This window comes from Pelodiscus sinensis, chromosome 23, assembly GCF_052426305.1.
Source record: "Pelodiscus sinensis isolate ZL-2025 chromosome 23, ASM5242630v1, whole genome shotgun sequence".
NCBI classification, from domain to species: domain Eukaryota; kingdom Metazoa; phylum Chordata; order Testudines; family Trionychidae; genus Pelodiscus; species Pelodiscus sinensis.
The window spans coordinates 2,771,985-2,796,255 of record NC_143074.1 but is presented as its reverse complement, the minus strand read 5'-3'; the positions used below and the strand labels follow the sequence as shown (position 1 = coordinate 2,796,255).

General features: G+C 65.2%; 2 protein-coding genes across 6 annotated transcripts; both read right to left on the bottom strand.

The window, feature by feature from the left end:
* Window positions 1–320: 320 nt before the first annotated feature.
* Window positions 321–5,431, bottom strand: RNF229 (ring finger protein 229). Its single transcript, XM_075905201.2, has one exon. The coding sequence runs from the start codon at window positions 2,889–2,891 to the stop codon at window positions 861–863; it is 2,031 nt and encodes a 676-aa protein (XP_075761316.2). The 5' UTR covers window positions 2,892–5,431; the 3' UTR covers window positions 321–860.
* A 146-nt stretch (window positions 5,432–5,577) lies between these two features.
* Window positions 5,578–24,250, bottom strand: NDOR1 (NADPH dependent diflavin oxidoreductase 1). Of its 5 annotated transcripts, none has more exons than XM_089772851.1 (15): window positions 24,231–24,250; window positions 23,506–23,640; window positions 21,451–21,528; window positions 20,731–20,828; window positions 19,458–19,556; window positions 18,350–18,451; window positions 17,603–17,809; window positions 16,848–16,969; window positions 16,342–16,562; window positions 15,492–15,599; window positions 14,397–14,511; window positions 13,712–13,858; window positions 12,906–13,024; window positions 8,857–8,951; window positions 5,578–5,828 (listed from the first exon to the last, which is right to left on the bottom strand). In XM_089772851.1, the coding sequence occupies exons 2-15, from the start codon at window positions 23,638–23,640 to the stop codon at window positions 5,684–5,686; spliced, it is 1,791 nt and encodes a 596-aa protein (XP_089628977.1). In that variant the 5' UTR covers window positions 24,231–24,250; the 3' UTR covers window positions 5,578–5,683. The 5 variants fall into 5 exon arrangements, with proteins under 5 accessions (XP_089628977.1, XP_075761313.1, XP_089628976.1 ...); XM_075905198.2 differs by lacking the exon at window positions 24,231–24,250 and adding an exon at window positions 24,111–24,222; XM_089772850.1 differs by lacking the exon at window positions 24,231–24,250 and adding an exon at window positions 24,143–24,161.
* Between the last annotated feature and the right edge of the window lie 21 nt (window positions 24,251–24,271).

Here is a 24,271-nt window from a genome sequence, read left to right as displayed (position 1 = left end):
GCCTGCTGGGCACGGTTCAAGGCACGGGCCGTCCACGCGTGGCTTGTGTCCTGCCTGGTCACGGGTGCAAGGAGCCTGGTGGGTCAGTTCCCCTTGGTGCAGGGCCCCGAGCCCCGCAGAGCTCAGCGGGTGGCAGCGGCGCAGAAGCAGGTACGGGGCAGACCCGGGCAGGGACAGAGGGGGTTGCAGGGCAGGAGGGAGGGGCATGGGGGGCTGGGCTGCAGGTGAGGAATGTGGGGAAAGCCCATGGGGCACCCCCCGCCAACTGCAGCCAAAGCCTCCAGCTGCACGCGCAGGCCCTGCACTCAGCCAGACGCCTCTCAAGTCAAGCGTTTGTATTTTCAGCCTGGGATGGAGGACACAGAGTCTTGCCACTGCACCAGGGGGAACCAGACACGAATGCCCCCTGCCTGGCCCGGCCCAGCCCTGCGCTCACTGCTACGGCCCCACCTCTGCTCCAGTGACACTGGCGCACGTGGCCTGGCTGCAGGGACGTGGCCTTGGGTCACAGTTTGGGACTAGCCAGCCCCTGGCCTCAGTTTCTGCCCGAGATTTGTCAGAGTTCAGCTCCCCCTGCCTTCAGCTCACACCCAGCCCCTCTGCGAGCGGAGAACCTGCCCCGCTCACTGGCACGGCCTGCCCAAGGGGGCCCAGCGGGAAGGGTTTTGCCACTGGGCTGCTGAGCCCACCCGATCCCCTCCTGGCCTGCAGAGCATCGCAGCCCATCACCTGGGCCTTACCCTTCCTGAGGGCGGTAGGAACACCCTGCCTGGCCTTCCCAGGGCCCTCCACCTCCCCGTACAGCCCCCCTGCCCTTCTCTGGCCTGGCTGGGGCGGCCTCCGGCACGGCTGGCGGGCGGCTACTTGTTCAGGATGAGGAAGAGCAGCACGAGCAGCCCGATGGGCAGGAAGATGAGCAGCAGGCTGAGCGTCTCGGCCGCCAGCAGCAGGGCCAGCGAGAGCAGGTAGCAGCAGCGGCAGCGGCGTCGCAGGCCGCCCAGCCCGCGGAGCAGGCACAGGGGGTAGCGCACGCAGGGCAGGCAGCCGAACATGCGGCTGGTGTGGAAGCGCACCTGGAAGTGGTGCTCCAGGGCCCCCAGGAGCCCCGGCCCACGGGGGGGCAGGGCGGGCGGCATGGCCAGGGCCGGCGGGGGGGCCGGCGCAGGCTGGTCATGCAGCAGCAGCAGCTCCTCCTGGAGCTTGCAGATCTCCCACTCCAGCATGGGCGTCTTCTGGCGGCACATGGGGCAGCGCACGCGCCCGATCTCGGCGGCGCCGGCCGTGTCCATGATGGCGTGCAGGCAGCCGCTGCACAGCACGTGGCCGCAGTTGAGCAGGGCCTGCGTGTGCCGCCCGCTGTCGTAGGGCTCCGTGCAGATGGGGCACTCCTCCTCGCCGCTGCCCGCTGCCGCCTGGGCTCCTGCCCCGCCGCCCGGGGCCTGCTCGCCTGGCCCCTTGCCCCACAGGCTCTGGCTGGTCCTTTCCAGGCCGGGCAGCTCCAGGAGCACCACAGGGCTTGGGCTGGGGCCAGATGTGGATTCCAGGCTGAGGCTGCTGCCAAGTGCGAGTGCCGGGCTGCGGCTGCGGCCAGATGTGGGCGCCAGGCTGAGGCTGCTGCCAGATGCACGCTCAGGGCTGGGGCTGCAGGCAGATGTGGACTCCAGACTGAGGCTGCTGCCAAGTGCGGGTGCCGGGCTGCGGCTGCGGCCAGATGTGGACTCCAGACTGAGGCTGCTGCCAAGTGCGGGTGCCGGGTTGCGGCTGCGGCCAGATGTGGGCACCAGGCTGAGGCTGCTGCCAGATGTGGGCGCCAGGCTGGGGCCAGATGCCGGCACCGGGCTGCTGCCAGCTGTGGGCACCGGGCTGGGGCTGTGGCCAGATGTGGGCGCCAGGCTGGGGCCAGATGCCGGCACCGGGCTGCTGCCAGCTGTGGGCACTGGGCTGGGGCTGTGGCCAGATGTGGGCGCCAGGCTGAGGCTGCTGCCAGATGTGGACTCCAGGCTGAGGCTGCTGCCAGATGTGGGCGCCAGGCTGGGGCTGCTGCCAGCTGTGGGCACCGGGCTGGGGCTGTGGCCAGATGTGGGCGCCAGGCTGGGGCCAGATGCCGGCACCGGGCTGCTGCCAGCTGTGGGCGCTGGGCTGGGGCTGTGGCCAGATGTGGGCGCCAGGCTGAGGCTGCTGCCAGATGTGGACTCCAGGCTGAGGCTGCTGCCAGATGTGGGCGCCAGGCTGCGGCCAGCTGCGGGCTGCGGGCGGGGACTGGCTGGGGCTGACGCCGGACACGGGTACCCTCCTAGCAGAGGCGCACTAGGGGGGGCGCAGGCAGCTGGCGCCGGGCGCGGATCCAGCAGAGGCTCCCGGGCTCCCTCCTCGCCCTGCGGGTCCCGGGGCGCGCCGCGCACCGCTCCCGGGGCCCCGCGGCTCGCCGCGCCAGGCTCCCCGTGCGCCAGGGGCGGCTCGAGCGCGGCTGCCATCCCGGCGGCCGATCCACGGCAGCTGTGGCCGCATCTGGCCCGTCCCATGAGCCGGGAAGGGGCAGCCCGAGCCGGGCAGGCGGGACCCGGCGCCAACCCCGCCCCCAGCTGCGCGCAGCGTCTCCGGCTCCGCCGCCCCCGCCCTGGTCCGGCTGGTTTGGCGGCTCCGCGGGCCGCGCCCCTGCTCAGCTTCGCTCCCGCTGCCCTTCCCTGGGGCCACAGCTCCCCTGGCCGCACCCGGCCCCCGCAGCCTTCTCCAGCCACGGCCACCGGCGCCTGCCCAGGGACCAGTGGGACTTCCCCCCCTGGAGCCGCTGGGCTTCCGTCTGCTCGCTGCTCGGCCCGGCTGCCACCCTCCCCAGCCAGTCCCGGCCGTCCTCTTCCGGGGACCCAGGTCTGACACCCCCAGCCACACATCCTGTGAGCCTCCCTCGGGGCTCCGGCGCCTCGCTGCCTGCTCTGGGCGCGGCCCAGGGGCGCACAGCCCAGTCCGGGCACAATGAGAACAAGTGCGCCCAAGCCAGGCTGTGTTGCAGGGGCCAGGTAGCCATGAGCCACTGCCCTGCCTGTCCGACTCCCCCCTTTGCCCCACCAGACACACCCAGGCCTGAGTGGACGTGAAGGGGGCTCCCCATTTCAGCCCCAGGTCACCCCTGCAGGCCACCGGGACGCCTGGTCTGTCAAGCCAGCCCTTTCCAGCACACACACTGCCCCTGGCAGAAGGCTCCTGGGAAGAGACACACCCAGTCCCCACTTCCTCCAGGCCCTGTCTGCAAACAGAGCAGGGCAAGGCCAGGCTGGAGCTGGAACAATCCGGGGTGTCTGCTGCCCATTCGGCCACGGAGGGCCCAGTTTATCCGGGGTAGGAGCCTGCACCGCTCCCTCGCTTCCCTGTCGTGCCCGAGAACATGCCGCCCTGGCCTAGGGCAGGAGCCCGGCTCACAGCCGGGTCACAGCCAGGGAGCTAATTACTGTTTACAGGGTGGCTCGGAATTCCAGCGAGCCGTCCGGGAGGGACGGGCCCGGCCCTGCAGACGCATGGAGCCAGGCAATGGGCCACAGCCACACACAGCCGGCAAAGGCCCACACGGCCGGAGAAAGGCAGAACCCCCCTTGGGAGCACCAGGAACACGCGATAGCAGGTTCCCTAACCCTAACCCTTCCCACTAACACTAGCGCCTGCCTCTCCAAGCGCAGCCTCGTGCCTGCTGGCAGCGGGGGCCCGAGGAGGAGCGGATACTTGCCTGCGCAGTAACTGGAGTTCTTGGAGATTTGTCCCACCAGATGCCACATGACAAGCTGCATGGGCACCCGGCCCGCTCTCACGTTGCTGCTGGCTACGGCAGATGGGGCTGCCCTGGGCAGTGCTTAATTCACGTGCAAGTGAGACGTCCCGCCGATGGGAGCAGCAGCGTAGACGCAGCCTCGGTATTAATGCCCTGGTAATCGATTTGCCAGGGTTTCTCTTTACCCGTCGGTAAATGGCTCATTTGCCACGGCGGGTCCCAGTCCACATGAGCTCTGACCACTAGGCCGCAGCCATGCCCGTGGGCTTGTCTACACTAAACATGCCAATGGCACTACAGTGACGCCAGCACTAGAGCGTCTCTGTGCCGTAGGTGCTCCACTTTCCTGAGAACGCCCCCTCGGCCCAGCGCTGTCTGATCGCTTTCTCAGCATCACTCGGGCATGTGGATTTTTCACACCCCAAGTGCCATAGTGATACCAACCTAGTTCCTATTGGCAGCCGGGGCGAACTCTTTCAGCCTGCCCTGAGCACAAACAGTCCTTTCCCACCCCCGGCTAACAATGCCCGCACAGGACTCACAAATCTTACTGAAAATTCCCAGTTCATCGCTCCTCTTCCCTCCTTTGAGACGGAACTGAGCAGGTCACTTTAACCGGTCAGCTGGGGACGTTTGACCCCACGTTACCAGAACACGCCCCTGCATCTTTCCCATGCCCATGGTAGCTGGCCTATCAGGTACCCCCAAGCCGCTTCCAGCACAGCTGCTAATCAAACAATTTCCAGTATAAGTTCCGAGCAGCATCACTCACCCCGATCTGGTCTGGTCGCTGGCACAAGCAGGGGGTGCAGGTGAGGTTTGCCTGCTGCCCCTGGGCCCTTTTGCCAAAGTCTCGAGGCTTGACACGGGGTCTGCCACTCCCTCCTCCACCAGCAACCCTGCACTCAGCCACTGCTGAGAGCAAACGTGGCTCCGGGAGAAGTCGTCCCCCCCCCCGCCCTCCGCGTGGCTGTTTGACTGGGTGTGGCCTGGGGCCAGCTGGACCACCACCCTCCCTTGTGCCAGATTCCGAGTGCAGGTCCTGCATGAACTCACTGGGCTGGGGGCTGAGCTGGACAGCACCCTTCCCCTCCCACTTCCCCCTTTTTCAGCTGCCTGCCTGGCCCAGCAGAGATACAGCCCGGCCATGGGGACGGGGCAGGGACTAGCCAGCTCAGTCCGGCCGTGCGGGGAAGTTCACATTTCTGAGTCACGCGTCAGGCGACTGGCAGCCTCCAGCAGGTGAACACCTGGTTCAAGCATGCGAGGGCTCGTTATCTTCTGCCGCAGGAGACACTCTCAGGGAAGAAACGCCAGCCACAGTGGCCTAGTTTACATGGGCGGGTGAGTGGGTAGACTCAGGCTTCTGCCATGGCTCACTTGGCCTGGTCACGTCCTCTCTCTGTGCCTCAGTTTCCCTGCTAGAGAACAAGGAGAACAAGACTTGCCCCTTTTGAAAGTGCTTTGAGCACCGCTGAGAGACAACGGGTAAAGAGAAACCCTGTCCCTGAAGGGAGTGCATGTCTACAGCCCCTGGTAGCACCCAGTGGCCTGCAGCCCCAGCTCGTGTGCATCAAACAGCTGTTCTGTGCCTTGCCTGAGTGGCCAGGGGGCCTTGGCCTAGACAGGCCAAGCACCAGCATGGCTTGCAAGGAGACCGAGCGCCCCCTACAGGCCAGGGGGAGGGGCACGGGCAGCAGGAGGGTCACGCATGCTGCTGCTCTGGATGCAGGGGCTGGTGTGGGGACGAAGCCAGCCCGTCCCCGGAAGGGCAAGGGGGCCAGCTGAGACCCTCGGCCTGACATGTGAGGCTGATGCAAGGAGCTGGGGGTTTATTGGATGGCCCGTCTGTGTCCGGACACTCCCGCAGAGCTGCAAGCGTTGGGCTGGGCAGGGACTGGCCAGGAGCCGGCAACCCCAGGCTCACGACCAGGTTTCCATCTGGAAGCGCTGGGCTCGCTCCAAGGCCGTGAGATACGCCTCAGCCTCTGGGGCGGACAGGCCCCCTTCTTCCTGGCACACGGCTCTCAGGGCCTCGGCCACGGCTGCCGGCATCTGCTTGGCGTTTCTGGAAGGGAGAGAGTCTCTGCTGTAACTCAACGCGCCAGCGCATCTGCCCTCCCCACTGCCTCTCAGGCCAGCGCTGCTCCCCGGGCACTGGGGCGTACCACAGAGGGGGGATACTCAGCGGAGGCATGTGGCACCAAGCAGGGGTGCCGGGGCACTAGACTCCTCAGCACGCCAGAGGCACCTGCCCGGCTGTGCCCTGCGGGAGACCTGGGCGGCTCCTCTGGACACAGCCCAAAAGAGGGGGTTCCAACAGCAGTTGGGGGGCGCCCTGACAGACGGCCACTATCTCGCTGTGCAGCTACAGGCCTGAGCCCTCCAAACCAACGATCTGGCCAGCGACAAGTCTCAAACCTCGCCCCTCGCACAGCACAAACACCAGTGTAAGGCCACGCCCCTTTGGTCACAGAGCAGCGGCCTTCGGGTGGCCCTGTGCACAGGGCGGTTTGTCCGCCTGTCTGCACCTAGTGTTTGGATTGCCATTTGGGTCACCAAGAGCCTCGCTGAAGGGATTTCGGTACGTGAGAGACCCATCGCTGCTGCGGAACGGGCAGTGGCGTGTGATACTGGTGGATCTAGGGCAGCCACAGACCTTGTGCGGAAGAGGGTCCGGAGAGCAGGTGAGCGCTGGCTTGGAGTCCACGGCTGCCCCTATAAACTCACGTGGCTTTGGTTAGGCACCGGCACGGCGTATGGCAGGCTGCTTCCCAGCAATTTGCTGTGCACTGTTGGAGCTGAAAAGCCTCTGAGACAATCTCTGAGGCATCCCTGGAAAACTCCTAATTGGCTTGTCGTTACCGTCTGGTCAAACGTGCGTGGCAACACTGCGTGCCAAGTGAGACGGTTCCGCTGCACGGTGTTACTCACACATGTTCCACGGCTGGGCGTGGCCACACCACTTCCTCAGCCAGGTGTAAACAAGGTCAGTGGGACAGCGCCTGGAAAGTGGCCATTCGTGGGCAGAAAACTGGGCAAGGGTGAAAAATTGGCGTTTTGCAAAGAAAGCGGGGGGGGTCCCCGTCCCCACAGACTGGCACCCTGTGCCGCCAGCTGGACACACTGCGAAAAGGGAGGACAGGGCTATCCAGAGACGGGGCAGCACCCCGATGGCCTTCCTCCTCCAGGCTCTCTCTCTCTCTCTCTCTCTCTCTGTGCATCGATTCACGGCACCAGGAGCTGCCGAGACGCCGAAGAACGGCTCCCGGCCTAGGGAGTTTGGCGGGAAGGCGGCGGAGAGCCTGTCATGAGACCCTCCATGGGAGCGCTTGTTGAGGGAGGCGTCTGCTCTTTGGTTTTCTTGTAACCGCTTCTGAGGCCTCGTTTCTCGTAGCCACTTACAATCCAGTTCTTTGCAGTTAATAAGCCGGTTTTGTCTCGTCTGAAGGGGAGCGTGGGGCAAGTCCACTGGGGTAACAAGACCGGGGCATGTCCATAGTTCTAAGGCTAAAATGTCAGTCTCTGTTGGTGCTTGTCTTGTGCAGGAGCGGCTGGGCGGTGACAGGCACATTTCTGGGTTCACGCTGGGCCTGGGGACATGCCGGGCTCGCTCTGCCTGTGGCTGGCAGGCTGTAATTACACGCGCACTAAGCTGGGGTGACGTCCCTGCTGGAGGCTGTTTGTGAGCAGCGCTGACAGGAGCTGCAGCAGCAGAGCCGTGCAAAGGGCAGCCCAGCCTAGGGGGCGGGGCGGCTCAGCTGCTCACCCTGGGTACGTCTCAGCAGGGCTCCCTGCTGGCCTTGCAATGGGTGAGCATGCACCACTCGGGCACCCGCCCTGGCGCTGTCTGGCACGATCTAAAGACACAGCAGGAAGCAGGGAGTGGCCACGGCCGTGCTCAGACTCACGGCCATGGCTGGCAGGAAGGAACTGAGTCATGGCTGGAGCTACCCTGGGCTTCGGGGCTGCAAGGCAGCCCTGTCCGACGCTGGTGACTTGCAGACTCTGCGACCGAACACAGGGCACGTGCCTAGATCCACATGCCCAACCCTCTAGCCAACAGGCCTCTCCCGCGTGGGGGCCTCCTGCGGGAGCCGGGTGCCTGCTTCGGCTCCTTGGTCCGAGAGCAGCGGCCAGCTGTTCCTGGGGATGAAGGCACCTGGACATGCTCCCTGATCCGGGGGGGTTAGGCCCAATGGCCTGGCTCGTCCAGCGTGAGAGCCAAGTCCGTGTGTTTGCTGGGCACCAAGGAAGCCGTGGTGAGCACGTCCAGGGATGCAGAGGGCAGTCCCCCAGCGGGAAGGTGCCTGTTCTTGCTGTGGACTGGCAGGAACCATCCCTCCTGCAGTTGCCATCGGTGAGGTCAGAACTAACGCTCCTCCGCGTTACGAGGCACATCACCTGTCCAGGGGCTGGACAGACACCACGTCAGCCTTCGCTAGCCCCATTCCGCTGACGGCCCACAAGCACTTCACAATTGTCAGCAAGGCCTCGGAACTGCCTTGCGTGCGAGAGCGAATATCACCCTCATTCCATGGGCGGGGAGACAAACGTGATGGGACTTGACCAAGGCCACCCAGTGAGTCAGGAGCAGAGCCGGACATAAGCCCAGAACTTGTGGTTCCTCAGCATCTCTCTAACCACTAGACCCCACTCTCTGATTAACAGCCCCCAGCTGTGTCCCTGTCCCCCAGGCTCCCTGCCTGGCCACAAGGTGGCAGGTCCGCAGCTCCAGGCAGGCTCCCCGCACTAGCCAGGCCCTGGTGGGGGGGCACCTCGGAGCCTCAGCTTGGTCCTCGGGTAGAGCCCTGCACATCCAGAGCCCCGCAGCCCCGGGAGCAGAGAGCTGCAGGGAATTTTTGCAGCTCGGCTGCAGAAGCACATTCCTGCGGCTGCGCTCGGGGCGCTTTGCAGGTGGCTGTCCAAAGCTTGGCCAGTGACCAGGCTGGCGGGTAAACCTGGCCGTGGCGCAAGGCAGCGCATGGAGAACGGCCCGGAGCTGGAGCCCGGCTGCCCCAGGGTCTAACGGCGCGAGGCAGGCTCCGACGCCCAGCGGTGCCAGGCAGAGCCGCCCGCCCGGGGCTGATACTCACCCCGCCAGGTAGACGTGAGCGTTCCCACGGCTCAGCAGGTCCCACACCAGGCCTTTGTTCTCCCGAATTCGGTGCTGCACATAAATCTTCTCCTCCTGCAGGGAAACACACACCCATGCCAGAGTCTTCCTGAGCAGCCTGGCTCCCACGTCTAGCAGCCAGCACAGACACCAGACACTGGGGGGGGAGCAGGGCTGTGCCTGAGTTATTCCCAACCATGCCCCGTGCACAGCAGGGGGCACCAGCCCAGCCACTCTGTCGGCTCCACAGCGAAGCCTCTATGGTCTCCGCAGGCCCGCGGGTGGCTGAGGCCCAGAAGGGGCACCCCACTGGGCAATGGGGCAGCAGAGGGGTCGCACACGGAGCTGGGCCGCTGCAGTAACTGGCTTCCTTCCAGGGCACTGATCCTGTCTCTGCTCCGCCCCCGCAGGCAGCTCCTGGCACCAGCTGGGTCGGAGACGCTCCAAGGAGCAGGGGACCTAGACGCATCCCCCCTCCCCCACCAGGAACGCACCCTGCCCCCCAACTCACAAACTGAACCCAAGTCAACACTGGGATGCAAATGGCAAAAGGGCTAATGTGATGCGGGGGAGGGGGTGTTAACAGGAATGCTGGGTGCCAGACACAGCCGGGAATGGTCCCCTCCCCTTTAGCTCTGGCGAGGCCCCTGCGGGAGCACAGGGTCCAACGACCCGTTTAGGAAGGACGTGGGCAAACTGCAGCGATTCCCGGGGAGAGCAACAAAGAGGATCTGAGGTTCAGAAAACCTGCCCGGTGCGGAAAGGTTGAGCAAACTGGGCACCTTTCGTCTTGAGAAAGGGGCAACCCGGTCACACGCTGGGATCAGTCGTTGGCCGGGGCCCCGGCGGCGGGACACGAGCAACGGGCTGCACCTGCAGCAGGGGAGGGGGAGGAAACCCTGTGCGCCAGCAGGGGAGTTACGCTCTGGAACAGGCCTCCTAGCGCTGCGGGGTCCCCGGCATTGGAACGTTCCAAAGCAAGCGCCGGTCAGGGATGGGCCAGGCTCACTTGGTCTCCCCAGAGCAGGGCTGGCCCCACGGGCTTCGCAAGCTTCCCTCCAGCCCTGCCTTTCCAGCATTCTGGGTACACATCATCCAGGGGTCACAGGGAGTTCCAACGTGAATCCTTCCAAGGGGCTGTCAGAGCCTTGAGACTTTGGTCCATGCCCCCTTCCAGGCCGTCGACAGAGGCGCTTACAGAGCTACTCGCTCGGGCTCGGAAGGGACAGGAATCATTTACTAGCCCTTTCTCAATGCTCGACAATGCAGCCTTACCGCAGCCAGACCCTAGACACACCAGGGCAGAGGCCTGACCGAAGCAGGCCCGTGGAATCTGGTACGATATGGGACCTGAGGACAGGAAGATCTCCCACAGGCGGGCTCCTCTGAGCTACATCTGGAGACCTGGAGCACACTGTTGCCACGGGAAATGTCCCAAAACAACATGTGATGCTGTGACCGGCTGTACAGCAGCTACGTCCAGTCTTCCCAGGCGGGAGGCCAGGGGGTACTCGCAGGCGCACAGCTCTGTGGGTCAGACTCTGGTCACAAAGGTCACTAGTGTGGCAGCCATGGCCAGTCAATGCTCAATGTCCGCATCAGTCACATTCATTGGTGACGAGCTGTCAGTGACCCTGCCGCCAGGTGACTCACAGCTCAAGCGGCTCTCCCACTCTGGGAGCAGGGGCCAGATCCTGCTCAGCTCGGGACAGGGCACTCAGAGGGTGTCTAAACTACATGGCTCTGTCCATGGAGCCATGTAGATGAGGCTGATCGGCAGAGGGAAATGAAGCTGCGATTTAAATAATCGCGGCTTCATTTAAATTTAAATGGCTGCCCAGCTCTGCCGATCAGCTGATGATCAGCTGTTTGTCGGCAGATCGGGGCAGTCTGGACGCGCCGCCATCGACAGGTATGCCTCGTAAAACCAGGTTTACCTGCGCCGGTCGACAAAGGCTTCCTCGTCGATTGCGGTGCGTCCAGACTGCCCCGATCTGCCAACAAACAGCTGATCATTAGCTGATCGGCAGAGCGGGGCAGCCATTTAAATTTAAATGAAGCCGCGATTATTTAAATCGCAGCTTCATTTCCCTTTGCCGATCAGCCTCATCTACATGGCTCCCTCGACCGAGCCATGTAGTTTAGACACACCCAGAGGCGTTAACAGGCATGGACCGTGGATCCGCAGAGCCTTTGGGCAAGCTGTTCCTTTAGGCCACGTTTCCTTGGAAACGGAGTCAAATAATGGTGTCTCTGCTATTCTCTGCACATCGCATGTACGGTGCTCTCCCTCCTAGGCCTCCCCAGGGCTTGTACCCTGGACTTCTCCTCCCCGTTCCAGACAGAGCGAGAGAGGAGAGTTTGAATCACCCCTCGTCGCCACCCAACGGGGCTCGAGAGCGTCTGACCAGAGAGGAGCATCCAGGCCAGCCCAGAATGGTTGCCATAGTAATGAGCCCAGAGCAGAGGCACTATAAAGGGACGTCAAAGCGCCCCAAGGGGTTACAATTCCCCTGGGTCTCCAGAAAGATTCTGACCTGGCCCCTCCTGGGAGATCAAGAAAAACGCTCAGGAACAAAGGGCAAAGTCCTGCTGCGTGACAGGAAAACCCAGGCCAGCAGCGAAAAGCCTGAGCTGACTGAAGAGGGGTCATCCTGGCTGGCCCTGGGGATGTGGCTCCCCTGGGTTACTGCGAGATGGGGAGGAGGCAGACAGCACGTGAGCGACACGTACGGATGAAACTGGTCGTCTCGGCCCTCTCCTTCTGGCGCCTATGGGAGCAGAGTGGGGCGCGGGGTCAGCGTTCTGCACTTCGGGGGCAGTGGGTCCACCTGTTGCTCTTGTGCCCCGTTAAGCAGAGGCATTCGCGAGTCTGGACATGCGCCCTGCTTTTCATCCGAGGCTGGAGGGGTTTAAGAGACCAACGCCAGAGCAAGAAAGGGAAGAACTGGGCCAGTGAAGCGAGCTGGAAACAAGAAGAACCATTCGCACCTTATTCGGCAGACAGCTGGTTTCAGAATCGTTTGGGGCTGGAGCCACCCTTGAGGGCAAAGAGTCAGCTCACGACAAAAGCTGGTTTTCTGGACAAGCACAACCCCCTACCCCAGCAAAGGGAGACAGGTAGGAGAAATGGTGCCGGCCGCTTTACAGTGGCCAGCTGATGGGGAACTGCCAGGCAAGGGAAGGTTTGCCTGGCTGGCTGGCGCTGGGGTTTTCATGGTGCTTCCAGATGAGATCCGAGTGGAGAAAAGCAGGCCCGGAGGCACCAGAACGAGGTGGCCTGGTGTGTTGGGCAAGGCGTGCAGGAGTCGCAGCCCGGCAGCCTGGGCCTCCAGGGGAGCTGCAGGGTTGTTTGCAAAGGTCTGACACTTGCTTCAGCCTCCCCCCGAGCTCTCCCCTCCCGAGGGGGAGGCGCTGCGCGGAGCCAGCCGGCTGGACGCGGCGACAGAGCTGGGCGTGGGGCTGCCAGGCTCCGTCCACACAGGGCTACCGGTTTCTGTTTGCTCAGTTGGCTATTACCATGGCAACCTCCGACCCCCACAGGGCTGTGGACTCTTATCTACCACGCGTTGCTCTCCCACCGCCGGTGAACGCACATCTGGGCGGGGTTCCCACTCGCACGAGCGCCCTTGGTTAGAGCCTCCTGCTTCTGCAGGCCCACCCCGACGGCCCATCAGTGCATCCCGCGGCCTGGCCGCCCTACGCCCCTGGGGTGCCCTGCTCACGCGGCATGGGCAGCCCCACAGACGCTACCCGTCGGCTCAGAGCACAGCAGGACCAAGCTGCGGATGCGGTGCCATTACCCCACCTGGCCTCTAGGTGGCTCTCCAGCCCCATGGGCTCCAGTGCAGGTGGCCAGCAGGAGACGGGGACACCTCCCCCCCATCCCCACTGGCCTGGGCAGGGCGCTGGGGGCTCGGCTGCCTGCCCAGAGGGGCTTTGCCAACCGGAGGCCTCCCTGCCGCTTTCCAGGAGCTGGTGGCCCCCTCCCAGGAAGCGGGCCCGGCTGCTCCTTGCGCCGTCACTCACCTGGTCCCTGGAGAAGGCAGTGAAGAGAGTCAGGTGCCCGCTGCTCACCAGCGCCTGCCACTCCGCCGCGCAGTAAAAGTCCTTCGCTTTCTGGCGGCAGCCAAAAAATAAACAGCTCCCTGCAGAGCAACCGAAGGGCACGTTGGCGCCTCCCCAGGACTCCCCCAGCAGACAGGAGCCAGCCCCCCACGGGGGGACGGGGAGGGCTCGGCAGGCGCCAGCCACGAGGGCACTGGGCCCAGCCCTGCGATGCCCCCGAGGCCCTGTGGGCAACCGCCCAGGCCTGGCCCTGGCCCGCGTGAACAGTCCACTGTTGCCAGCGAGAAGCTTGCTGGGACTCCCGGGGCTGCCGCCGGGCCACAGGCAGGGCTGACCACGCCCGATCCCGGCCTCGCTCTGGGCCCCAGCACACCGGATAACCAACCAGCATCCCCCTCAGAGGGGCCAACGCCAGGGCCCCCGCCCCTCCCCCAACCCGAGGGCCACGCACCAGGCATTCCCCCAGCCTCCAGGGTTTGGCCCCCACAACTTGAAGGGACATCCAAACTGCCCCTCCCTGGCAGACCACAAGCCGCAATCTGAGGGGCCCATGGGACCCACATATTGGAGCTGCCTCACAGGGCCAGGCGCCCCCACCCCACTCCAGAAATACCCACCGCCGTCCCCAGGCCACCGTCCACCAGCGGCGGAGGCCCCAGGCCCCAAGAGCGGTTTACTCTGGTCTTCTTGTGCCTGGATCCCCCCTTCCCACGGGCACGCCCCTCGGCAGCAAGGAGGGGGCCTGGAGTCCCGGGCGAGCGCCTCACCTTTCCTGCCCAGGGCAACGCGCTCTTGTACAGCTGCTCTGAAGGGCGCCACGCCCGTGCCAGGGCCAATCATGATGACCGGGGTGTCTGGCTCAGCAGGGAACTTCATCCCTCCCTTCTTCACCCAGAGAGGCACCCGGACGTCCCCTGCAGAGGGAACAGGCACCCCCAGTCATGCCTCGACCCCGGCAGGCCCCCGCCTGGCAGGGCACTGCCCTGGGGGCAGCTCAGCTTTGTGCCACTCCCCTTGCTTTGGGGGAAACACAGAGAGCGCCAGGCCACGGAGCAGAGACGCACTCGGCACCTGCATGTCAGGGGCCCGGGGAACCATCCCGGAGGGCGCGCTCAGGGCCTGTGTGTGGGGGGGAGACGGACTCAGTGCGAACCCCCCCGTTCTTCCGTCTCTTGCTGACATCCACGGCACCAAATCTTCATGGTTCTGCCAGGTACCGGAGCGAAGCCCAGAGACCACGGCAGGGCCAGCTCCCTGCCCTGTGGGGGGAAGGGTGGAGCTGGCAGGATTTACCACCGGGGGAGCAGCGCGGGAAGGCCCTGCTGCCCTGACTAAGGGATTGATTCCTGCTCTCCCCTCTCCTCCCCGGAGATCCCGTCACCAAGCAGCCGGGGCGGCCGAGGAGCAGTGGAGCAGCTGGCGCGCTGCCTCCGACCCCGAGGGACCCGGTACCTTGGCGTGGGCTGAGGGACGCCAGCCAGGTAGAGCAGAGGCCGCGGCGGGGTTTGCAGAGGCGTGTCCTGTACTGCACCACAGCCAGGAGGATCTGGATTCGGTTGGGGAGAGCCTGGGGGCAGAGAGGTGCCCCGTGACGCAGCGTCCCGAGCCAGAGCAGCCTGGGTGCTGGGCTGAGCCCGGAGCTAGCCAGGCCCGCCCTGCAAACCGCATGGAAGGTATCACTCTGCAGAGGGCAGCGGTGGCTCCCCGCGTACCGGGCCCAGCCGGGCTCAGCTAACGGGGCAGGAGATGGGACGCCGGAGCGGCGGGCGCTCTGCTTTGCAGGGCAGGGCCATGGTCTGACTGGGGGGCAGTTCCCGGGCCCTCCCCACCCCATCGGCCTTCCTAGCCTGACACTGCCATGCTGGCAGCAGGACAGGGAATCCCACCCTGCAAAGCTCTGCTGCGACAGCCAGGAGTGGCCCCTCCCTGCAGGCGGGCGTCCTGGCAGAGGCCCCCGGAACGCCGCTCGGACGAGGCGGGCCAGCCCCAAAGGCGGAAGGGAGAACCCTGCCGGGAACTGGGTGTCTCCCCGCCCCCGCTCACCCACAGGACAGTCTACCAGCGGCCTGGCCTGACCCACGCTGGCAAAACAGCCGCCTGGTCACAGCCCTCCCCGGAGCACAGCACGGACCCACGGGGCACACCAGCCCGGGCAGCCCTCACCCGCAGGTCGGCAACACAGCAGGGCCCGGCCCTCCTGCTGCTTCAGCCCAAAGCACCTGCGATGCCCAGGGCCACGCAAGTGAGGGAACGGGAACCACTGAACAGTTTCCACAGCCCGGGCACTGGAGGGGCTTTGGGACCAGCTGACACTTTTAACTCGCTACCCGGCCCCATCACGGCCGTGGGTCCTGGCCTGCCGGTCCCTCAGCGGCCTGGGCTGCTCGGGCCCAGCGTGGCTGGCTACCACCGGAGCTCACTGGCCAGCCTCACGCACCGCGGCTAACCGTTTAACATCCCTACGGGGGCCCTGAGCGAAGAGCCGTCTGGGCGCCTGGCCTGGCCCCGGCGCCTCCGTGGGAGCACAGGAAGGCTGGCGCTCCTTACCAGCATGGAGGAGGCGATGGAGAAGGCCCGGGGCTGGATCCGGGGGATGAGGTCCAGCAGGTAGTCAAGCGGAACAGCACACGTGGTGTGAGGGAAGTCACAGAGCACCTGAGAACAGCACAGAGATGGGAGGGAGGGGGCAGGCCCAGGGAGAGACACTCCCAGGCTTGGCAGACGCAGCCCGTCACTCACGCCCACGCTGCTCCCTGGGGCCGGCGCCTGGGGCTGCCTGGCCACGCTGCCTCAGCCAGCAAGGAAGGTCCTTTTCTTGCCCTCCCTCCCCCGCATTAAAATTCCACCAGGAAAAAAATCTGACGGGAACAGCGAGGTCACAAATAAAAGCCGAGTCCGGGGCTGGGCCAGCCAAGGGGCCCTGGTCCGTGAGCGTTTCCAGCCCGCGCAGGACGCTGCAGGGCTTCTGGCACCGGGCCTGCCCCGGCCAGCAGGAGGGGAAGGGCTGCGGCTCGCTGCGAAAGAGCCCTCGCCCTGCAGGGGGGCAGGGTGTCCGCGCCAGAGAGGAGCAGGGGCCGGAGGGCTGAGAACCATGCCCGGCCTAACCAGCCAGCGCCCTGGGACAGCCCTCAACCCTCGCGTGCGGTCCCGCCCCCGCCCCCCGGAGCACCACGCACCCCACCGCACCCCTCCGTGCCCCCAAGCCAGGGCTCTGCTGCTGGCTGTTACCGTGCCGGGGCTCACTCCGCCGCGAGGGCCGCCCATCCCGCCCCCGCGGAGAAATCTCTCTGCCTTGCGCCGGCTCCATTGGCCCGGCTTGGGGGAAGACGGCCAGGCCACGCAGCGTGGCGCCCTACAGACAGGCGACCCCCGCGGCGGGCTCCTCCGGCCGCCCTACCTCCAGGGTGGTCCTGCGGGGCCGGTGGCAGTAGCTGTAGAGCTCCTCCTGGCCCTGCGCCGAGCTGAACTCCTGCAGCTTCTCCCGCTCCAGCTCATCCGGGGAGAACCAGGACAAGAGCTCGAAGAAGGAGCGGCGGGGGACGCAGGAAATGTCCAGGTAGCAGGCGACCAGGTGCTGGATGGTGCAGGGCTGCGGCAGGTGGGCAGGCAGGGGGGTTCCTGCAGGGGAAGGCAGGAGGCCAAGGGAGCTCGTGAGGCTGCCACGGACCCAAGGAAGGGGCCAGAAGCCTGGAGGCCGCCGGCGAGACGCTGCTGGTCAAGCCCCACGTGCCAGGGACTCAGAGCCCTGAGCATTTAAACCCCAGTGCATGGTGCCCCTCCCCACTCTGCCCAGAGCTGCCCAGCTGACCCTCCCCGGCCCTGCTGCATCCCCCTGCCCCGCCCAGGGCAGCCTGGTGCCGAAGAGCTGCCGACGGCAGGGGAGCGCCGGGGCTGGGGCCGTACCGGGCTCAGAGGGCTGCAGCACGAAGCATCGGTCTGGCTCCAGGCGCAGGAGCTGGCAGAACTGCTGCACGTCCTCCGGGGCGTTCTGGGGCTGGATCATCACCACGTCTCCCGCGCTGAACCTGCGGGGCGCACGCACGCCAGCTGAGCCCGGCCAACAGCAGCGGCAGGACGTCTGGACGGGGGCTGGTCCCCCCCGCTGCCCCGTGCACGGACTCACTCTGCCGACCTTGCTGCTTCCCGTCTCCGCCACTGCGCTCCCCGACGGACCAATCCCCATCAGCGCCCCGGGCCCAGTGCAGCTCTCGGCCAAATACAGCCCAGCCGGCCACAAGCTCCGCCCAGCAGGGGCCAAGCAGCTGGAGCCCATGAACCCCAACATCCTTGCAGCACCCCACAGAGGGGTGGCCAGGGACAGGAGATGGCCCACGTGGCCCGGCCTGGGGGCACGCTCAGCGGGACCAGCTCCCCGCCCCTGCCTCGCGCTGCCTGGGCCATCGCTCGAAGGGCTGCACAGTGGCAGCGACCCAGAGCAGTGGGGCCGGCGAAGAGCCTGACAGCGGGACGAGGGGTGCAGCAAGCCGGACGCTGACGGCCTGGCAGGGACCGATCAGCCCGCGGACCGCAGCTCTGGCCAGCCACAGAGCCCTGGAGCAGCGATCCCGCAGGGACTGGCTGAGGTCCCGGGGTCTCTGCCCCAGTGGCCCCCGTTCCAGGCGGACCCTCGGAAGCCCGGGGGTCTCGGGGTGACTCACTCGATCCCAGAGCCTGTGACATCAAACTCAATGAGCCGGACGTCCTGGAAGTGCGATTCCGCGGTGACCCGCAGGTTGGACACCAGCTGGGCAGCAAAGGGGTGCAGCTGGGAGGGGGCCTGCCCGGCGGCCTCCTGCCGCGGCTGCTTCCCAGCCCGGTCCCTGGAGCGCTCATCCAGAAAGTGCAGAGTGAACCTGGGGGGTAAGCTGCAGGGGAGAGCAAAGCGACAGTCAGCTCCACCACACGGCCCCTCGGGGCGAAGGGGGTTCACGCCTGTCACCCCCACAGCCCGAAGCACGGCCTGGGGCCCCTCTGCCGGCTGCTCCCCAACTCACGGGGCCCCCAATGTGCCTCAAAGCGCTGAGGAGCCGCAGGTGGCTCCGTAGCAGGAGCACAGGCTGAGGGGCCCGTCTGCAACCCCCCGTTAAGGCTGAAATAGGGCCGGAGGCATTCACAGCTAGTGGGGGGGGAGCTCCGTTCCTTAACACTCTGCCCTGCGGTTGGTGCTCTGAGCCGCTCCCATGCGCCTGACACTTCCTGTTCTACTGTGTGCCTCGCGGTGTAGCCTGGCTCTTTCCCCAGGGTGCGTCTGGGGCTCTGGCAACCTCGGGCAGCAGCACCCTAGCAATCGGGCAGGGCAGAGACCTGGGAAAGCAGCACTCCAAGGCAGCCCGTGCAGCTGACCTGCTCTCCCGGCCAGCGCGGCTGGAAGGCAGCAGACCGTCTGCCCCCCCCGTGGTACTCACAGGACGTCGGGGCCGATAATGCCAAGGCCAGAAGGCAGAGGGTACAGGGGCAGGATCCTTCCCCACAAGTCCAGTAGCCAGGGATCAACCACCGCGTCTGGCCTGCAGAAGGTAAATACGCACAGCGGCCGGGGCTGTATCACTGAGCTGGGCGGCTGCTGGGACCCCGCGACCCCCCCACTCCTCCTGCAGTGCTGCACTGGGCGGTCGGGCGCGGGGGGGCCACAGCAGGTGGCACTGAGGGATCTTGGATGCTCCTCCCATCAGGGCCACTTCTCCCAGCATGGAGGGCGGATTGCCAGGCCGGGCCCTCCGCAGTCCCACGGGGGGCAGCAGTAGGCAGAGGTGACCAGACAGATGCGGGAGAGGTAGGCGCTGACCAGCCTGCCGCTGTGGGGAGACCAGCCTGCCGCTCCGTAGGCGCTGACCAGCCTGCCGCTCTACGGAGCCCTCAACCCAGGCTCTGCATTCAGAGCCAAGGGCAGGGGCCTGCCCCGAGCTCCCACTGCAATGACAGCAGCACGTCCACGGCCCGTGGGCTGCCCCACGAGTCAGGGCGCTCCGGGCAGCACAGCCGGCCCAGCTGGAACGCCGGGGTGAGATCCAACGTCTGCGTGAAGTGGGGTTCAAACGTGGCTTTGGTCATGAGGGGGCACCAGGGCAGAGCACCCACCCTGCTGGACGTGTGGCCACGTGACACAACCACAGGCCTGGCTGGGATACGGGGCAGTCTCCACAGGCCTGGAAGAGCTGGTGGGGCTGCAGGTCAGGAACGGGGAACATGGGCGGGGCAGGGGAGACCCGGGGCAGAAGGGCAGAGCCGGGAGGGGAACAGGGAGCCAGGCTGGGCACGGGGCTCTGCGGGAAAGCCCTGAGGTGCGTGTGGCGAGGGGGGGATACAGCTGCTGCGCTGTGGGACGGACCCAGGCCGGGAACAGCGCGTCAGAATTCAGGGCAGGAGCGGAGCCGGCGCTGGGCATGACACAGCTGGGGAATCAGAGCAGGCCACCCTGCCGTCCGGGCCACGCGGGCGGGCAGCCTCACAGCCCTGCTTCTAGCCAGAGGCCCACGGCCCGCCAGCAGCCCCTCCCCCATGCCGAGCACTTACCCCAAGTCGTGCTGGTCGTCTCCCAAGGCCACTGGCAGGAGGGGGCTGGCCCCGAGCTGCAGCAGCCGCTTGTGCAGCTTCTTTGCCACAAAATTAAACCTGGGCCACGAAGAACCAGAGACACGGAGGCAGTTGGAGGGGCCTGTCCCACGGGGAGCGCGCGGGCCAGGAGCTCGCGGTCCTGGCTGCTCTGCTCCACGTGCACATTTCTGTGCTGCTGCCCAGCCGATACGACTGCCTGGCTCCCTCAGCTGCAGGACGCACGCAGCTCCAGAGGGCTGAGGTCCCCGTGGCCCTACTAGGCCCCAGGGAGGGGCTGGCTAGGTTGCTAGGATCTTTTTAACAACAATAGAAAAGAATCTTCCACCTTCCCGTCAGCCGCTGAATGCACAGCAAAGCTGCCCCTGCCCACACAGCTCCTCCCCCACAGCTACCCTGCCTGCGCGGAGGGCCGGGACCGTCCTGAGGGGATGCAGGGCCCCGGGGTAACGTCCCCAGCGGAGCCAAGCACAGGCCCAGGGCACCCCCAACTTGGCACAAGCTCCACCCCTGGTCTATCCCCTCCCTACCCCCCCCGAAGCAATGTGGGCTGGGAGATTACAGGGGGCCTGGCAGAGCGGCAACCGGGGCACTCTGCTCCCACCACCGCTGAGAAGCCGAGCGCAGCGAGCCAGGAGGCGGCGGCAGGGCTGAGTGGAGCAGGCTGCCAGGCCAGGTAATCCCATGTGTCCCATCCATAGGACAGCTGAGGGGGCCCCCATGGGGCTCCCAAAAGCGTGGGGCCTGGTACGGCTGCCCCGAACCGTCCTACGGACAGGATGGCTCTGCCCAGGGCCTACAGACACTCCTTGCAGGAGAGAGCCACGGGGCTGCTGCTGGGTAAGAGGGGACGCACAGTACAGCTCGGGCTGCTGCCTGCAGGCACGCCACGTGCCCAACCCCCAGCATGCTGCCCTCTCTCTGCAGGCGTGCCGCTAGGACGGCCCCAGTACAGGCTGCCCGTTCCGTGGGCGCACCGCGGGGCCAACCCGTGGAACAGGCTGCCCTCCCCTGGGGGTGCTGCTCAGCCATCTCACCCAACAAAGCGTGCAAAATGACAGTGACTTTTATAAGATGATTTTAAACCATCGCTGGTCGAGTTCCACCCCGGCTCTCTGAGCACAGTTCTCGGGGCTGGGAGCGGAACCGCCAACAGCTGCAGGAACCTGCAGGCCCGGATGGCACCTCGGCAGCCGTGCATGACACAGCAGGGGACCGGGGAAAAGCCACTCACTTGGGATAGGAGGAGTCTCCGAGGCCCAGCACGGCACAGTCCATCTGGCAAAGGGAGGTGGGCGGCAGGTTCTTTCGGAAGATAAACCGCCAGAAATTCTACAAGCAAACACAGTCAGAACCGCCGGGCTCCAAGGTCCCTCCCCACCCCCCAACCCTCAGACTGCTCTGCCCCAAGGGCCCAGTCTGGGGTCTGTTTCAGGGGGCGATCGGCTCAGCTGAGCCCTTGGAGATGCAGAATACAATTCCTCTGGTTTATTCAGCAAGCTGAAGCCAGGAAGCAAGCGTCGGCCTTCCCTGGTGCCAGTCGGCAGGGAGCCCTCGGCAAGCACAAGGCCCTGCCTTGCCATGGCAGTGGGACAAACCGCAAGCTGCTGCAATCGCGCCACCTTCCACATTTGCCCCTAGGCCTGCCAAAGAAAGGCTGTGAGGGGGCTCTGGTCACATGGGGACCCCAGGGCACATCCGCAGCTCTGAGCACAGGGCTGCGGGGCATCTGTAGCCCCATGATCCCCCTCTCTGGCTCCCTTTCTGGTCCCTGTAATGCCTCCTCCGCGCCCTACACATCCCCACCCTTCCCCAGATTGCTGCAGGCAGGTGCCACCTGCTGCCGCCTGCGTGTCTAGGAACAATCGGTTCTCAGGAAATAGTCACAGGAGTCAAACCAGGAGTAGAAACTATCAACAAAAAGGACAGGGATGTGGAAAATGGCACGTCCTACCTTCATGTTGTCAGGCGGGTCCCCTTGGCCTGTGGTTGCACACACAAACACCACCAACGGCTCGTGGATCAGCTGTGCCTGCATCACAACAAGCATGGACACACACCATCAGGGCCAACAACCTTCAACATCCACTGGTAAAGCCTCCCCACACAGCCTCCCCCACCTGCACAGCCAGCCCCAGTATCACTCCCTTCACAGCCCCAGCTGCAGACACTGCTGCCCCCCACAACGGCACACAGCCCATCCCCACACCACAGCCCCAACACACTGCCCTCGCACACCACAGCCCCCCACATAGCCACAGCCCCACACCCCCCTCACCCACACAACCAAACCCACACGCTGCCCGCCCCCTCTGCAAGAGGACACGGCACAGCCCCTCACCCCACAGCATGCCCCCACCCTCCAGCCACAGCAGTACAACACATACACTCCCTACCCCCGCACGCATGCTGCTACCCCCAGCCCAGACACCCTTCCCATGCACACACAGCCCTGGCTGTTCGGCCACAGTAATGCGCATGTCGCCGCTACATGCCGGTGCAGGTCACAACCCCGGCACGCTGTGCAGGGCGTGGATGCTCACTGCCGTTCACCTAGAGAAAGCAGCGTGAGGGCCTTCTCCTCCAGAGAGCTGGGGCAGAAAGCCAGTTCCACCAGCCCTTCCCCTAGCAGCTCAAGGGGCACCCTGCACAGCTCTCCAGCAAGGGACCCCTGCGGGTAGCTGACGAGGAATGCCCCTAGCTTGGAAAGGTGCGTGTGGCGGTGCCACACTGAACTCTCTCCATCCAGCTACAGCACAGCCTCACGCATCCAACTGTCATGGTGACCGCGAGGGGATTTATAACAGAGCAACAGATCAGACCAGCCCTCCCAGCAATGGTAATTAACAGGAGTGGGATCAGCAACCAGCAGAGAGCAGGATGGCACGCATGGCCCAGAGCCCAGACAGAGGGTATGATTAACAACACTGATAATGATTCACAGTAATAGCAACAAACAAAACTTGAGGAAATAAGTACAGAGGCCTGGGGTTCTCTGCCTCCCCCGTATCTCCTAGGCCCCAATGGGCCATTGGGCAGTAACGCTTTTCTCCTGCGTGACCTGCACTGACCAGTCTAGTGTCTCCAGCCGTCCAACAAATCTGCTGCCAGCACTGCCAAAACCCTTCGTGCAGCCACAGAGCACAGGTGCCAGCAGGGAGGCATTCTGGGACAGACAGGCAAGTGGGCACAGAATGGGTCGTCTCGTCAGCAGGATCTGGGGTTTACATCTGTACAGCCCTGACCTCAGAAGGGCCTGGCCCACTTTGTCAGAGCATCTCATCCCCCACCCCCACGCAGCACTGACAACTAGGGCTGTCAAGCGATTAAAAAAATAATCACGATTAATTGTGCTGTTATAAGACTCTAGCTGACCCCGGACTCCCCCTTTGAAACATGACAGCAGCATTTCAAAGGGGCAGCGTGCATGGAGCTTGGGGTCAGCTAGAGACTCCAGCTGACCCCAGCTCCACTTTGTGCTGCCCCTTTGAAACGTGGTGGCAGAGTTTCAAAGGGGCAGCATTGCAGAAACGTCTGTGATTAACGCACATTAAAAAAATTAACACATTAATTCTGCCCTTCATTAATTGACAGCCCTACTGACAACAGGTGTTAGCAAGACCCATTTGTGTTTTGTGGGAACGATGCAAGTGCCTTGTTTTATCTGATTCTGGCCACAGAAACCCCAGCTCTCATTTCTGCAGGACATGCTCATGCTCTTTGTCTTATAGAAAATGGCTCTACTGAACTCACCGGGACACCAGTTTGCTTGAACGCAGCTAAAAGCATGTTTTACTCCTTCCCTGGTTCTCAGTCTTTTACAGCAGACTACAGCAGGCGTGCCAGGTAGGTGACTCTGAGGGACAGCATGCAAGCCAGGGCCCAGGTGCAGGGTGCCATCCAGCACACCCTGGAAGGAACTCAGTGGGGAGGGATCAATACAGAATCTGCACAGAGCTCTTCTCTGCCTCAACATCCATTTTACCCCCTTCCCCCGCCCCCCACTCACCACAGGGTAACTGTCCAGGGCCTCCACCCTGCAGTGAAAGTGGCGCCGCTTGGCTTCCCTGCCAATTCTCTCGGCCGTATCCTGAGCTGTTCCCGTCTGGCTGCCAAAGAGAACGAGGAGCTTCCGTTCCGCCATCTGGAGGAGGCAAAACTAATCAATAAAGCACAGAGGAGCTGCAGCACCCGGTCACCTGCCCCACTGCACCCTGCCTGCCCCCCAGGGCCTCACCTGCCCCACTGCACCCTGCCTGCCCCCCAGGGCCTCACCTGCCCCACTGGGCCCCGCCTGCCCCCCGGGGCCTCACCTGCCCCACTGGGCCCCGCCTGCCCCCCGGGGCCTCACCTGCCCCACTGCACCCTGCCTGCCCCCCAGGGCCTCACCTGCCCCACTGGGCCCCGCCTGCCCCACTGCACCCTGCCTGCCCCCCAGGGCCTCACCTGCCCCACTGCAACCTGCCTGCCCCCCAGGGCCTCACCTGCCCCACTGGGCCCCGCCTGCCCCACTGCACCCTGCCTGCCCCCCGGGGCCTCACCTGCCCCACTGCACCCTGCCTGCCCCCCCCCCGGGGCCACACCCCCCAGGATGCGCCCCCCCCCCCCCGTCACCTGCTCTGCTGGGCTCCACCTCCCCCGTTCACCTGCGCTGCCGGGGCCCCTCTAGGCCCCGCCCCCCGCGCGCCCCCTAGCCCCGCCCCCCGCGCGCGGCCGGCCGCCCGCCGGGCCTACCTGTGCGGCCGTCCGCGCGCTCCTTCCGCTTCCGGTGACGG

Coding starts and splice junctions, on each gene's coding strand:
- RNF229 (XM_075905201.2), bottom strand. CDS start 2,891: ATGTGTGGCTGGGGGTGTCAGACCTGGGTCCCCGGAAGAGGACGGCCG.
- NDOR1 (XM_089772851.1), bottom strand. CDS start 23,640: ATGGCGGAACGGAAGCTCCTCGTTCTCTTTGGCAGCCAGACGGGAACA. Junction 20,829..21,450: donor ACCCGCCTGACAACATGAAG/GTAGGACGTGCC, acceptor GTTTGCTTGTAG/AATTTCTGGCGGTTTATCTT. Junction 17,810..18,349: donor ATTATCGGCCCCGACGTCCT/GTGAGTACCACG, acceptor TCTCCCCTGCAG/CTTACCCCCCAGGTTCACTC.